General features: G+C 40.1%; 1 protein-coding gene across 1 annotated transcript in view; it reads left to right on the top strand.

Annotated features, from left to right (window-relative positions):
• Positions 1-16,508, top strand: part of cta (Guanine nucleotide-binding protein subunit alpha cta) — a 64,985-nt gene that overhangs the window by 44,842 nt on the left and 3,635 nt on the right. The window contains exon 3 of the mRNA XM_065222362.1: positions 342-550. Coding sequence (XP_065078434.1) covers positions 342-550 — 209 coding nt within the window. The remainder of the gene's footprint in view (positions 1-341; positions 551-16,508) is intronic.

Raw genomic sequence — 16,508 nt, 5'->3', positions numbered from 1 at the left:
CACTAAGTTGAGAGAGCAGGCAACAATCTAATATGCTATAAGCAATAAGCTTGAAATGCCATGTAGTAGTATACAAATGGTATTTTTAGGCAATGAAAACAGTTTTTTTTTTTTGCCGCGGATTAATATTTGAAGTCGCGGATTTCGCAGATCAAATTTATAAAATCTTGTAACAGCCTTGTAATTCTCCACGAAAGGTTCATTTGTAATCCATTAAATAATGAGCTAGGATCAAATTTGATACACTGCTAACTCTGTAGAAGAATATTCTGTGTGAATTTCACCTTCATCAATCGTTTCCTTACATTATCAATTTTATCACTTCGTCCATCTCCTTTCAGGCATGCAAGTGCTGTGCGACGCTAGGGATAAGCTAGATATACCATGGGAGAATCCCACCTCCCAGCTGGCCGCGAACCAGGCGGTCATGTTTCACAGTGGCATATTGCTGGACGCCGAGCAGTTCCACCAGTACGTGCCGATCATCGCCATGCTGTGGCAGGACAGAGCAATCCGGAGGGCCTACGACCGGCGGAGAGAGTTTCAGATTGTAAGTATAGGCCATAAAATCAAAGATGTTTGAAAAACAATAGTCGCCGACTTCCTCACTGGCAGTCTGCCAATCAACCAATAAAATCATATTAAATATGATAGCAGATTTACCGCTCCTAAAAGCCAGGGAAATTAATTACCCGCCGGTTTGTAAATAACAACAATCGGACAGATGATTGCTTTGAAGTGATTTGAATTAGAAATGCTAAATTCGATCCTGAATGCAAACACACGCGGGAGTCACATTTCACGAGAACTGCATCGGAAAATCTGAGGCAGAACTGACAGCTTCCAACTGCGACGCAAAACTGTACAGCAACCATCGACCTAATGATATTTAATATCGTACTGTGCGGAAAGCGTCGTTATAGTGGTTATTTAGAACGCCGTTTCCCGCTGCTCTGTGATTATTTACTCATTCACATCCCTCTCCCTCCCTTGGCTTAGAAATTAATTACATTAATTCCGAAATGGAACATTTTCCGGGTTTTCTGAACTGTTGTGACTAATCATTGTAGATTCGTATTGAAAAAATTGATCTCATATCAAGCGACCACCCTTGACCCACAAATCGACGATTCCAGACAGAAAAATTCTCACGCCCGAATCAGGAGAAAATGTTTCATTGTTTTCTTTTTCAATAACACAGACACACCGGTTTTTTTTTTCTTGCCAGTGCCCAATCCCAAAACAAACAGCAAATATTTACACACGCGGATCGTTCGCCGTCAAGTCAAGTGCACCAACCACTGCTAGCTGGGGCAATAGGTTGTAAAAAGTATCAATAAATAAAATAAAAGTAAACACGTTCGAATTGCTTATATTCGCTCTGCTACACGGCGACGACGACGGCGACCGCGATGGCCACAGTCAAACAGGAATGCAACTCTGTGATCAGCGGCAAGCAACGGCTTCGATCAGACAGGCACTTCAATTGCACTAATTAAATCGGCAATATTGAACCATTACCATTGCCCGAGGTGGAGGATTTTTCCCTCGCTGTGCTGTTCAATGCGATAGGAGGGATTAAATCGGATTCTGAAACGCAATGTTACCTACTGTTTGCTATTTGTTAGCCGATGTGTTGCATACCGGAGTGAAAGGGGCCCAACCTTGTCCGATTGGTTCGAAGCAATGACTTTGGATGAAAATATGTCATTGGCCGTCGATCGGGATTTGTTCATTCATGTAAAACAATATTTTCGATCATGGTGCTATATATTGTTTGAATTGTTATTTCAGTTAGCAAAGAATTCGTGCCACCTGCTTTAATTGGTATCGGGGCACAAACATCCTTTTAATCGTCTCTTATTTTTTTCCGGTGTCCGGCTTTTATCCTAAATTAATTTACAAAATGACATAACATGTTAGGTTATGGAATCAACAGTGATCCTTAAAGATAGGTTAATCCAACTATGGTGATATTCGGGTGAAGCATATTCGGAAGACTTAACAAAAAACTTAAAGAACAAACCTAGTCCACATCAATTTCAAAGTTTTCTTATGGAAACTATCCAAGCAAATTTAGAGGTAAGATTAGACAACTTGAAAGACATTTCTAATGCATTTTAAGATTCAGTCTAGGGAGCTTCGCACCTAGATTCGAAGGGCTTAGGGAACAAGAACGGGTTTGATGAACTTCGGTTATTTGTCTAAGAAATATTGATATTCTTAGTTCAGGGTGGCCAGTAGACTGATGCAAAATTTTGAATTCACAATGCTCAAACGGTTCCAAATTGGGGGTTGTGATTAGTCTCCCAAAATTTGAACTAATTTAGTTAGAAACTGACTTGGCACAAACCATTTGAAGTGTGCATGTAAATACTATGGGAAAACCACATTTTTTGTTCATAGCTATCTAAAATTCTCTTTATTTCTCTCATTTATGAAGTGCGTCCTACGCTTATAGGAAATTTTCCCAGTTACAAGTTGAAGACCACTTTTCGATAAAATGTTAGGAGCAAAAGTTATTAATGACTGAAGTCAGTGATGTCTTATGATTATGCATAATCAACTGTTCAGCTGGAAACATTAGTATTTAGTATTAGTAGAGTTCAAAAAGCATGGCTACTATGCCACACTACAGAAGACAGTGTTCCCCACAAAATAACGGTCCCAACTTCTGAAACCATCCTCCTCTCTCAACTACTACGTTATTTATGAAAGTTCCCTAATCATTGGGCAACAGTGAAAATCAGTAGCACACACCACACAAAACGGGTTGGAAATTTAGGCGAAATTTCGGTATGATCGTGAATATCTCGCGATCAGAACATTTTTGCTTGAAATCCCTCCATTTAATTCACTGTACATCTTCAATCTATTGATTGAATTTTTAAAAAAAATTCTTAATCTGGTTTTTTTAGATTTTGTGCGTTTTGTGCATAAGAAAACGGGAACTGGGTGTTTCTGTGGTGATAAAAAGGATTTTCTTACACAGATTACAGTTTTCTGTACCAAGCACTGAAATTATCAGACGGTTCCTCTGTTTTTTGGAAATAAATTATGCTTTTAGATTACCTTTGAAAGTCCCTCCTACTTTGAGCATTATGCTATAGAACGGTTTATATACAACCCCAGTTTTTTTGCTGATGGGGGCGAGACATAGCAAGCCGTTCGATTGCATAATTCTTCAAGTAGGAAGGACTTGTAATGCTTATCTCTTAGCATAAAAAGAGCTACCGTCGAGTTTTTTTCAGTGCTAGGTTCTAAACTTCGGTAGTGAGCGTTCAAAAGGGCCTACTTGTAATGTTCGATTATCTTCATCGATTTTCTGTTTACATTGCTACAGCTAAGCGAAACAATTCAAGCTGAACATTGCATTAGGTCCTAGGTAACACTGACAAGATTCTCTTCGTCGACTTTCTCCTTGAATACACTCGACCCAGGTATTCAGCACACATATCGGCTTGCGGCACGTAACCTTTGCGCGAACTATTTAGCTTCTCGTAGAACTTCCGTGTGTCGTTTACGCGGTACAGATTTTCCATCGCCTCGCGATCTCGATCTTCCTGCTGACGCTTCTTCCTTCGGAAAACCGAGTTTTGTCTGTTCCGCGCTTGTCTGTATCGCTCCACATTCAATCTCGTGCGGTGTTGCAGCATTCTCGCCCGTGCTGCATTCTTCTCCTCTACTAACAGTTTGCATTCGCCGTCAAACCAGTCATTTCTTCGGTCCGGGATTGCAGTACCTAGTGCCGCTATAGCAGTACTACCTATGGCTGAACGGATGTCCCTCCAGCCATCTTCAAGAGAAGCTGCGCCAAGCTGCTCTTCCGTGGGTAGTGCAACTTCCAGCTGCTGCGCGTAGTCCTGGGCAACTCCGGTGTCCCGTAGTTGCTCAATGTTGGGTCGTGGCGTTCGACTTCGACGTGTGTTATGCACCGTCGAGAGTTTTGAGCGCATGCATACTGCAACTAGGTAGTGGTCCGAATCTATGTTCGCACTGCGGTACGTGCGGACGTTGATAATGTCGGAGAAGAATTTCCCGTCGATTAGAACGTGATCGATTTGGTTTTCTGTGTGTTGGTCAGGTGATCTCCAGGTGGCTTTGTGGATATCCTTGCGGGGGAAAAAGGTACTTCGAACTACCATACCCCGGGAGGCTGCAAAGTTCACGCATCGTTGGCCGTTGTCGTTCGATACGGCATGCAGGCTGTTTGGCCCGATTGCCGGTCTATACATTGCCTCCCGTCCTACCTGAGCGTTCATGTCGCCGATGACGATTTTGACGTCCCGTTGCGAACAACCGTCGTACACCTGCTCCAGCTGCGCATAGAACGCTTCTTTCTCGTCGTCGGGTCTCCCTTCGTGTGGGCAGTGCACGTTGATGATGCTGTAGTTGAAGAAACGGCCCTTAATCCTCAAATTGCACATCCTCGCGTTGATCGGCTGCCAACCAATCACGCGTTGGCGCATCTTACCCAGCACTACAAAGCCGGTTCCCAGCTCGTTGGTGGTGCCACAGCTCTGGTAGAAAGTAGCCGCTCGATGCCCGCTTTTCCATACCTTTTGTCCCGTCCAGCAAAGTTCCTGCAGTGCTACGACTTCGAAGTTGCGTGGTTGAAGTTCGTCATAGATTAACCTATCGCAACCCGGGAAGCCGAGCGATTTGCAGTTCCATGTTCCGAGTTTCCAATCGTAGTCCTTATTTCGTCGCGTAGGTCTGTGCCGATTGTTCCGATCCGTATTTCTTTCTTCGGTATTTGCAACTTTGTTTTTTTTCCAGGGCGGCTTGTTGGGCCTGCCCCAACCCCCTGTCTCGCCGGGGGACCATCGTGCACAGCTCTGTTTAGAGTCCCACGCTGGCACTAGGACGGTGATCAGCCGCTCCTAACATGGAGAACAGACGCCGTTTTGAGCCGCACCTCCATGGTGAGCAGACGCTCAGGTTTGGTGAAGCATTTCCTCTATCACCGTACTATGGTTACCGCGCCAGTGTTCGCGTCGCACCTCTTCACTTTGCTATTGCCGGACTGGCAACATTGCCCAGGCTACGCCAACCAGCTGTGTCCATGTTTCAGCTGGTAGTCTTTTGTGATCATATGACTCGAGGAGGCGTGAAGTAGGAACTTGTGAGGACCAGGGCTAGGTATTCCGCTCCTTCCAGGTTGTCAACTCACCATTTTGTAGCCCACTGTGCGTACCATCTGTAACCCAATACTTTGCCTTTCCAAGACGTCGCAAGGCTCTTTCATTATTGTCACCGAAGTCACCAATCAATAGACGATCCCCATTATCATCCTTCTGGAATTCATCGGGTAGATTGTGCCTAACGTCCTTTATGCCCAACGTCCATTATACCTAACGACCGTATGCCTAACGTCGTGTACCCTGTTGGAACACCCTCCAAATGCGCTATGACACCGATAATGACCATGCATCAGAACCCTAGGTTTAACCACTTCAAACTAGGGAACAACGATTAGAATATTAGAAGCCACATAGATGAAGACTTGCTAATTCCTTTTTCCTTGTTTGAAGATCCATCCTCGGTCCAGGAAACTCGAGGACCTATCACTATTAACAAGGCATTAAAAGTAACAAGAACTAAGATGTGTTCCTTTGATTACTGAAAAATCCTGTTCCCCTAGTTTGAAGTTCTTACATCCCGTGACGTACCACGAAAAGGTGATCTACCCACATTACGGGGCTAGAAAATTCCTTGCAATTTAACGAAGTTCCCAAGTTCATGGAGCTTTTTTTTTAAATATGATTGACAAATTGCACCGAAGTTCCCTAAAGTGAAACAAGAACTCCTGAAGTTCTTAGAAGTTTATTGAACTATTTTTAAATATTCTACTAAATTCCCTGAAATTTCCCTGGAGTTTCACGCAGCTCCTCAAAATGCTACGAAATTCGCAAAACTTCTATGAAGTTTGCTGCACTTCTACGTTGTTCGATGATTTTCTACGAATTTTTATTTTTATTTTTTTTTTAATTTCTACGAATTTTTATGAAGATCTATGAAGCTCCCAGAATTCCTACTACGATTTCTCAATTTCTAAGATGTTTCCTGAACTTCTTAGAAGTCCTTGAAGTTTTACGAAGTTCCCAGAAGTTAAAGAAAAATCCTTGGGCGCATGGCCAATTTGTAGAACCTGAAGATATCTTATTATGCAATCGATTAAATATCGATAGAATATAATTTCTCAAAATTTTTACTTCTAGTCCAGAACATAAGAAAAGTAGTAAACATGAAGGATTTTGAAAAAAATCTTTGTTTGTGGTCCAATTTAATTAATCGCTGTTAAATAGTAACATCAAACTTGACAAGCTTGATAAAATACCGGAGAGTAAAAAAAAACTACAAGGGCCAACCTTATGGGGTTGTACGCAATGGTGACATAGGACTACGTGGTCTTATATAATAAATCTTATTTGTTAACTGCAGCAGAAGCTTGTGTTTTGGGTAGGAATTTGAGTGGGTTCTCTCTGTTTATACTCTTTAGGCTCGGAACCATTTGGCGATTTTTTTTTAACTTTTGGTTAAAATTTGACAGACGAAAAGTTATCGATTAACCCTGCTATCCGAGCATGGTTATTTCTGACCAGGGCTTCTGTCTGTCCTTTTTTTCATGCGCAGTCAACATAACCATTCATTCAATTTCATGTAGTCTTTTGTGTGCGGTACTTCGTATACCATCCGTTGCTCCACGCTACTTTTCGCATTCATTCTTCCAAATGCACAGCTTTACGAATAGGTAGAAAAATCAGTTCTTGCTCCCTCTCGTAAAAAATCCTCTCTCGTTTAGTCACTCTGCTTCGTTTTGATTTTTTTTTCACATTTTCATTTCGGTCAAGTTCCCTTTGTCGTTTGCTGTAGTGAATGACTGCAAAAAAAATCAGTTCTACGGCAGTCACCTCTAGCGCATATAGTGTTATATGTTATTGCGCATTTCACACCAAACTGGACTAATAAGCGCGTTTTCACTTATTAAAAAGTGTGATTAAAGTGCGAGCTTCCGTCTAATCGTCTTGGTGTCTTCGGTGCACTTATTTCTTATGATGCAAGCAATAAGTGCTCCGAAGACACCAAAACGATTTGACGCAACGGTGCACTTTTATCACACTTTTTGCATTTTTGGGGCAGTCCAGTTTCAGATGCAATCAGCAATATATTTGCAAACTTAGCAGTGTTGTTTTTAATAAGAAACTGGTTGAAATTGGAAAGAAAAATCGCAGGCAAGAGGAAGTTACGTGATTAGGCGAAGGATTTCGTTGTGCAAAATTACGTGGGTGTGTGGTGTAGGTTGAGTGGTGATGAAAGTTGTAAATATTTCCAGAAGAATTTTGATGCGGGAAATTTTGTGCGTAATTTTCGCAGTACACATTTTGCGTTGGCCAAGGAAAGGGTTTTTTTTAAGGAAGGTGAGGAAGTGGAAGCAAAATCGTAGAAAATGAAATAACGTCCGTGGCTATTGTCGATTCATTGAGGAATATGCCTTTGTCTTCGATTGACTGGCCCGAAATGCGTGCGATTCTTGACACGCTAGCTAGTGCGTTAAGTACCAGTTTTTCATCGGGGAAAACCAAGAAATACATTAACATCGATGCTGAGAAAATTCAGAAAAACATTCCACATGAGATGAGAGGACAATTAATTTCACTGAAGATCGACTCTGCATCGCGACATGGTCGTCATATTTTGGGGATTAACGTGCAATTTGAGAATGAAGACCAAATCGTCATAAGAACCCTTGGTAAGATATATATTTTTGTTCAACCGTAGTGCCTCAACAAATTGGATGGTGTTGTGCTAGTGGTCACCACTATTTCATCGCTGTTTTTCAATTGATTGAAGGAAAGCGCAGAAAAAGCGGTGTGCAGATAGTATCACTCTTAATTTATTCATCATTTAAATCTATGGTGCGGTTCCATTGCAGCATACCTCACTTCACTTCGGCAAACCCCCAAAAATCAGTCTTCCGACAGCGCCATACACACAGCTTTTTTAATTAAACTTCTGAGCAAATCATTTCTTACATTTATATATTTTGGATATCGCTGTTTGTATTCATTATTTTTGACGAGTATAACGGAAACTTTTACAATATTCCGAAGTAGTGCTTCACTCTACAACCTTGTTTCTAAGAGCATTCGTTCTTAAGCTATGTACTCTTATAGCAAGTGATGTTCTGAAAACCTCGAAAAGTTGAACTGTAATTCGCTGAGATAAACTCTATTTTTTCCTTCCATCTAATATAAACTCTACCCAAGGGCAACATTTTATTAAATTTTGATACTCTGATACCCTTTAGCCCACTCGCAAATAAAATAAACGTAACATTTCCCTAACCACCCTTTATTAGGACAAACCTGTAAGATAATAAAGAAATGACCCCAGTTCGAATGCTTTACCGTTTTTTCCCTCAAATTCGATACATTTTTTACGCTAGAGATTGCTAGGTTGCTAAAACAACAGGCTGAAAATGTTCATAAATTATCTTTAGCATATCCATGACTAACCTCTATACAAGGGTGTTTAAAAATATAGATTTTGCTCTACCCTGCTCAATCGATTATAATTTCTGACTATTCTCCAGAAATTTGAACCCATTTGGTTGCGATCTTATACTGCTCTTTGATTTTTATAGGGAAATTATTACGAGAAAATTTGAGAAAGTTCTTTCAAAAAGTGGTCTCCAAATTTTACATAAGAAAAGATAGTAGGCATACCCGTATATCATTTTGGAAAAAGGCTAAAACGAAGAAAATAAATCAAATTTTTTTTTTTCCCTTGTAATTGCCATTTTAAACCTCGAAAGGCTATTGTGGTATGAAATAACAAGCAAATTACAACTCAAACGCAAAAGAATAATCTGGACGGACCTACTTTGGCGGAGGTGGAGCAAAATCTGAAAAAATCATTGCAGGGGTTTCTTTCCAAACACTTCTATGGCCACTAGAGGCCCTACGGAAACCAACTCCGGGACAATCCATCGGATGATCACAAAATTATGATAAACAGTCTCCTGCTGTAAATTCATGAATTTTGATACCCATATTGTAGGGGTTTCTTCCAAAACTCTTCCATGGCCACTAGAGGCCCTACGGGAACCTGCGCCGTAATGGCCGTTCCGGGGAGAAACCTTAAACTGGGCCTCAAGTAAGCTGAAATTGTTTCTTGAAGGAGATTCTACTTTGATATCGATTCCTTCAATATTCTAGCGAGAGGCAAGAAAATGCTTAGTTATGGAACATTATACAAGAAATCCGGATTTCTGGGAACCAGACTATTCTGAATGGACATTGTTGGCAATGTCCAGAAAGAAGACAAGTTTCTGAATCCTATGGTGCCAAAAGATTCAAAATCGATCAAATTTGGCCGTAGTAGCAAGTATTTCAATTTGTGAAAGTACCTTGTCGAGCTCCTAAAGGTGTTTTTTTTGTCGATCACATAACGGTTAATTACTTGGCTACAAAACCGTTGCTGATAATACCTTCTTTTATCAAACTGTGATTTGAAAATAGCTGGAAATTAATATTTATGGCCATGCAAAGATAAAATCGACAAAGAGAATCTGTCAATGTTACAAAGGATCTGATTCATTGTTCGGCTCGGTAGGAAGAAAGAAGTCGATTTCATTTTTGTACGTAAAAAGTATTAACCAGAGACTTCAAATATTAAAAATTAGATCGATTGGTTTGAAAACAGCCGAGTTATAGCGGTGAATATAACATATTTCCTACCGCGTTTATCGGGAGACTCGTACAGCATAGCTCACCATTGGAAAAGAGAAATGAAAACAAAATACGCAGAGTACTCCCGGTCATTCTGCAGCTTCAACTTTCAACATGCACGATAAGCGGGAGAATGAATGAATTGAAAAATCGGCTTCCACCGAGTTGCTGCGGCAAACACCACACAAGCAATCGACAAAAGGCAGAACGACTGCGCCATTTTGCCAGTCAAACCGACGTGCTTGCTTCGCACATTGAATCCAGAAAACGTACGCGATCACGCAGTCACAGTCGATATGCGATCCCCTTTCAAGCCCTGACCGTGACTCGAAAACCGGTCGATCGACAGCACGGGGATTTTCGAACATGGAAAATAACTTTCAAAGTGTCAATTTTAACCACGAGTTAAATTTAACTCAGCAAATGGTTCACAGCCTTAGTAAGACGCGCTTGGCATAGATGGCCCACAGTGACTCACGAAAAGCTATTGATTCCGATCTGGAGAACACCACCACCTGATTAAATAAACCCCGTTTGGTGAGACCGGATGGAATTCAACTTTGAAATCTGTGTTAGGGAAATCGTTTTTCGCAGGCAATCGGTGATAATTTTAATTATCATAGCAACGGTTGCTCATTCGGGCAATTTTCAATAGTGACATTTGACTATTGACATTGACGGCAATCAAATGTGCAAGAAGGCAGCTTTGACACCTGCGTAGGGTATCGCACCCATTCAACACACATGGGCCGGGACCAACGGCTTTACTTCCCTTCCGAAGGAAGACGTGACCAGAGATTTTTATGCCTCAGCAAAATCCCACCGACCTCGGCTAGGATTGATCCCAGACCCATTGGGGTGAGAAAGCAGTCACGCTTACCAGCGTGCTTTAACGGCGTCGGCTTTAACAGAAGACAGATGGATTGTTATTTTTTTTAATTAATTTATTTTTTTTTTCAATGGGTACAAACGATACTGAGCAGTTCCACACAGATTCGCAAATCGTTTCGGATCGACCTTTTACGATTATGATGAAACTTTGCACAGTTTTTGTTATTGCCCAACATGCCATTTTACATATATGGTTCCCTAGTTTTGCACACGACTAACACTTGAAAAGGGCTTATGCTAAAATGATACGCATCAATAGAAAAAAATATATCTCTTGAACGATTTGTTTGATCGAGATGGTGTATTAGAAGAAGTTGCGGACAATTATTATGCCTTCGAAGAAAAAAATATACACTGTAAAAAATTATGTTTTTTTACAAAAAAAAAAATCAAAATTATCAAAAAGAATTGAAATTACTCAAATTGCATATTTTTCTAAAATTTTTTTTTATATTTATTTTGTTGTTTAGATAAAGTAATACCCACTGACACTGTGCATTTGCTGGGCAAATCATAAACAAAAAAGTTATGAATTATTGAAAAAATAAGTATTTTCCAAAATACTACCGATAGTTATCGAATATCTTTGAAATAGTGTTAATATTAAAACACATTAAATTTACAACAAAAAAGCTCATAATGCTTAAATTGCCCAAAGTTGTTATTTTCGAAATACTAGTAGGTTAAAATTCACTTATCGCGTAATTTGAACAATTTTCGCTCTTTTGAGATGTTATTCGTGAGTGTTCAATCTTGAAAATATTTTTAACAAAAAGCCCAATTAATTTCCTTAAACTTTGCTGTTCACAGTTTTTTTTTATCATACGTTATGAGTTAAAATAGAATTAATTAGTTAAACTAGCTAGCCGTATGTTGGGCCAAACAGAAAAATACACTTTTCCCATACCGTCTCTTACTCATTATTAATTATATCTTAACTCATGCGTATGATTGAAAAACTGTGAACAGCAAAGTTTAAGGAAATTAACTGGGCTTTTTGTTAAAAATATTTTCGAGATTGAACACTCACGAATAACATCTCAAAAGAACGAAAATTGCTCAAATTATGCAACAAGTGAATTTTAACGTACGAGTATCGTAACAAAAATACGTAGTTTTGTCAGTTTAAACCTGGCTTTGGGTGTGCTTAAAAAATAATAATCACACATGAATTCAGCAAGGTCAATTCTATAAAATCTAAGCATAACTTTCAAAGGACAGTATCAAAATCCAACTTAGCAGAAAAGGAAAACAAAAAAAAAACACCTTTTCGAATTACAAATCCGGTTCAACCTTCACGTATGAATTCAGCAATGTCCATTCAAGCCTATTTTTCAAAGATATGAGCCAAAATGCAATTTGACAGAACCGAAAAACCAAATTCCTATAAAAATACGGATGGATTCTGCAATTCGGAAAATCCACTCCTATGTTTCAAAGGAATGAGCCGAAATTCAACTTGGCTGAACAAGAAACCCAAATTTCTATAAAAATACGTACTTTTGAGAATTCAAACCCAGTGTTCTAAAAAATTGTGCATGCTTAAAAAATTTACCATCACGTATGGATTCAGCAAAGTCCATTCTATAAAATTCAAGTCTATTTCCAAAGATCGGAGCCGAAATTCAACTTGGCAGAAAAGAAAATCAAAGTTTAAAATACAAGCCTATTTTTCAAAGATAGAAGCCAAAATTCAGTTCGGAAAAACAGAAAAATTAATTTTCTATGAAAATACCTTCTTTTGTAAATATTAACCAGGTTCGTCCTTCCGGTATTCAGCAAGTTCCATTCTATAAAATCCAAGCACAAATTTCAAAAGATTGAACCGAAATCCAACCTGGCTTCAAAAAAATCTACCATCACGTATGAACTCACAAAGGTCTATTCCATAACATCCAAGCCTGTTTTTCAAAGGATGGAGCCAAAATCCAACTTGGCTGATCAAGAAACCCAAATTTCTATAAAAATACGTACTTTTGTGGATGTAAACCCAGTTTTCTCAACAATTGTGCTTGCTTTAAAAATAATCTACCCTCAGGTAGAACACACGAAGGTCCATTCTTTAAAATCTCAGCCTAATTTTCAAAGGATGTGAATCTCACAAGAACGAGGAAGGGATCTAAGGGAGCGGAATCTTCGTTAAAAGTTCAATATAATTCAATCACTCAACAGAAAAGTTTGGACTCCCTAAGGAAGGTTTTGAACCACTTCAGAAAAGGTTGAACACCATTTGGAAAATTTAATCTAAAAAAATTGTCGGTTCACTTCGGAAAACTATCTACACTTTCACTAAGCAAGATTGTGTACTTGCCAAATGCCAAAGCAGTTAACAAAAATCTGGAGCTCACTTAGGAAAATATCAAACCCGTTCTGACTAGTTTGGTTTCAGTTCGGAAAAAGTTGAATCAATACAGGAAACCTTGGATTCATTTAGAAAAAGGATTAATCAGCTAATGTTGCCTCACTTCAGAAAATGCGAAACCAATTCTTTAAAGATTGGATTTGGAATATGTTGAATCACTTCAGGAAAGTTTGAAAAATATTGATGACTTATTCTTTCGTTTGAACTCACTTCAAAAAAGGTCAGACTCAGTTTTGAATCTGCTTTGAAAAGTGTCACCTCACTTAGGAATTTCCTGAATCGTTTCTGATTTGGTCTCACTTCTAAAAATTTTAAACCAATTTTGAAAAGATTGGATTTAGCTCGAAAATTATTGAGTCACTGTAGAAAAGAAGTGAATCATTAAGTATCATTGCAGAAGGTTTGTAAGTTAAGAAATGTAGATCGAATGCAAAAATCTGGCGACTACGGTGGGCTGGGCACATCGTTATAATGTCGGATAACGACCCAATGAAAATGATTCATGACAGTGAGCCGACTAGAACAAGATGAAGATGTGCGCAACGAACAAGAGGGATCGATCAGATTGAAGGTGGCTTACCTAGTGAGTTGCCAAACAAGATTAGGAATGATGTTCGATAAAATCCATTTTCAACAACTGACACCGGCTGATCCGACTTCAAGGACCTGTCATGCCGTACTGGTCAAGTACCAATTTATGTGAAAATTCTTTAAAAGAACAAGGGTATACAACAACCACAACAACAACATAATAAAATCTAGCAAAACGAGTATCCATACCCAAATGAATTTGCGAAAAATCAATATACACTGAAAGTTTTGTTTTATTTCCCCCTTGGTGATATTCCAAAATTTTGAAGGGGGGGGGGGGGGGGGGGAAGGGGGTTGACAAAAGAAAAACTTGATATTTGTTCCGGCCTAATTCTGATTTTTTTTTTTTGTAAAAAATATATAATTTTTTACAGTGTATATTTTTTTCTTGAAGGGCACAATACTTGTCCGCAACTTCTTCGAAGACACCATCTCAATCAAACAAATCGTTCGCAAGATATATGTTTTTCTATTGATGCGTATCATTTTTGCGTAAGCCCTTTTCAAGTGTTCATCGTGTACAAAACTAGGGGACCAAATATGTAAAATGGCATGTTGAACAATAACAAACACCTGTGCAAAGTTTCAACATAATCGTAGAAGGTCGATCAAAAAATTAAAAAAAAATCGTCATTTGAAATGGAACACTTCCTTACTAGGTGGGGTGAAAAGTAACCTCCTTGACCACCAAAATGCGCTGCTATTGCAAAATAGGTTATGGTGCCTTGTAGTTCGTTCATATTTAGGCAGACATGCCAAATGTCTGTGCGATACTGTCTTTAGTTTTGTTTTGACAGCTGATGTTGGGTATGGATAAAAACGATTTTCGTTCTCTCATAAAACATTATTTTTTGAGAGACAAAACGGCGAAGGAAACATAAGAAAAGTTGGATAAATATTATGGGGCTAATGCTCCGTCAAATAACACCGTCAAATATTGGTTTCGAGCGTTTCGTGGTGGCTGCAACTTCACTACTGATCAAGTCCGCAGCGGCAAACCCTCCGATGCGGTTACAGAGGACAATGTCAAAAAAATACATGAAATGGTGTTGACTGACCGGAAAGTGAAGGTGCGTGAGCTAGCAGATACCGCAGAGATTAGTACTGAGCGCACATGACATATTTTGGGCGAGATTCTGCAGCTTGAGCTTGAGCTTGAGCTTGATTGACCGCCCACGGTTGCTACTCTGTTACTGCCAGATCAGCTGTAATTACACAGAGAACCAATAGACGATGCTTGGGACTAGCAATCATCCTCAATGTGTAAAAACTGGTGATCTTAAATTAGGCAATACCAGCGCCGGCCGCGCCTGAACACAGGTCAAGAAAGGAATGGGAAGGATTGTGTTGACATGACTCGCTTTGATGGAAGCCGAGAACACCTCTGCACTTCCACGAGGAATCACTGGGATGTTGGATAAGAGGGTTGGGTTTGCAGCAGGGTTCGTTTTGGTAAACGATAAGATGAATTGATGTCCTAACGATCATATAACGCGAAGGAGCTTGGGACTAAACCCACGGTCTTCTGCTCAGTAAGCAAAAACGTTTGCCACTAGGCAGACGAGCACCTTTTTAATCACCGAGTTGCTGTTATCACCATGTAGTCATATTAACAAATAAAACGATTGACGAATCTTGAATGTGGATGGGCCTGAAATTAGACTCATGATGTTCTGCTCAGTAAGCAAAAACGGTTGCTGTAAGGCCACCGAGCCCCTCATATCACATAATACCGTTGCTCAAATATGTGTATCCATTCAAACCCGGAACCAACGACAACAACGAGTTTCGCAAAATACACGATACACAAGCGATTTTACCATAAATATCTTTGATATGTAAGGACCTGGGACCGCGTTTTTCTGCTCAGTAAGCAGGCCACTGTAACCGACGATCTTTCAAATCCGAAAACTAAAAACTACGAAAAAGTACTTCGGCCTTCATTAAGTTCCACTTTCACGTGACGTTCAATGACAGGGTCCTATCCAGGATTACATCTGAAAAATCCAAATCTGACCAACGCCCACCCTAAACCTAAACCTGTTCTAATCCACCTGAAATGACTAACGAATGGAAGACTTTGACTACCCAGCCATGCAATAGTCTCATTCCGTGCCTTATGGCAACTTGATGATTCTATTGCGCTCATCTTCTGGCACCACCCAGGGGAGACTTGGTCCTGTACCCAATGCTTAACTTATCTCCATTCCACTCAGCTACTCGCAATTTCTTGTGATATAGTGGGCGGAATATTATTATATGAGTCAAATGTCATATAATAATATTCCGCCCACTATATCACAAGAAATTGCGAGTAGCTGAGTGGAATGGAGATAAGTTATGCATTGGGTACAGGACCAAGTCTCCCCTGCTATGAGAATTTCCCATTGCAGACGCCAACGAAATGACGTCATCGAGCTATCGATCAACTACCCTGGTTATCGTCTGGTACCTTATAGCACGATGCTAGGAGGCGAACCGGAAGAATCGATGAGCTACCTCTCCCCCCATATTTTGGGCGAGATTCTGCACATGAAAAAGTTATCCTGCCGCTAGGTGCCACGCAAGCTCACTCCTGACCAAAAACACGAACGCGAGAGCACTTCGAAAGAGTGTTTGCACTTGCTGATGCGGAATCGGGCGGACTTTAGGCGTCGATTGGTAACTGTTGATGAAACCTGGATCCACTATTATACACCCCAGAGAACAGAATGAGTGCCCGGCAATGGACTGAAGCCGGTACGAGTGCTCCGAGGCGGCCGAGGGAAGCATGATGGGTCGGAAAAGTTATGACGTCGGTTTTCTGGGACTCTTCGTGGACTACCTCGAAAAAGGAAAAACCATCAACAGCGAGTATTACTGTGCATTATTGGAGCGGTTGAAGGCCGAAATTGCTGCAAAACGGCCTCACATGAAGCGTTTTTTTTTTG

The sequence above is a fragment of the Ochlerotatus camptorhynchus genome, unplaced genomic scaffold (assembly GCF_037179485.1).
Source record: "Ochlerotatus camptorhynchus isolate MF236.1 unplaced genomic scaffold, CSIRO-AGI_Acam_v1.1 ptg000167l, whole genome shotgun sequence".
In the NCBI taxonomy this organism is placed as follows: domain Eukaryota; kingdom Metazoa; phylum Arthropoda; class Insecta; order Diptera; family Culicidae; genus Ochlerotatus; species Ochlerotatus camptorhynchus.
Note: the sequence above shows the minus strand (reverse complement) of the source record. Positions and strands in the feature narration are given on the sequence as shown.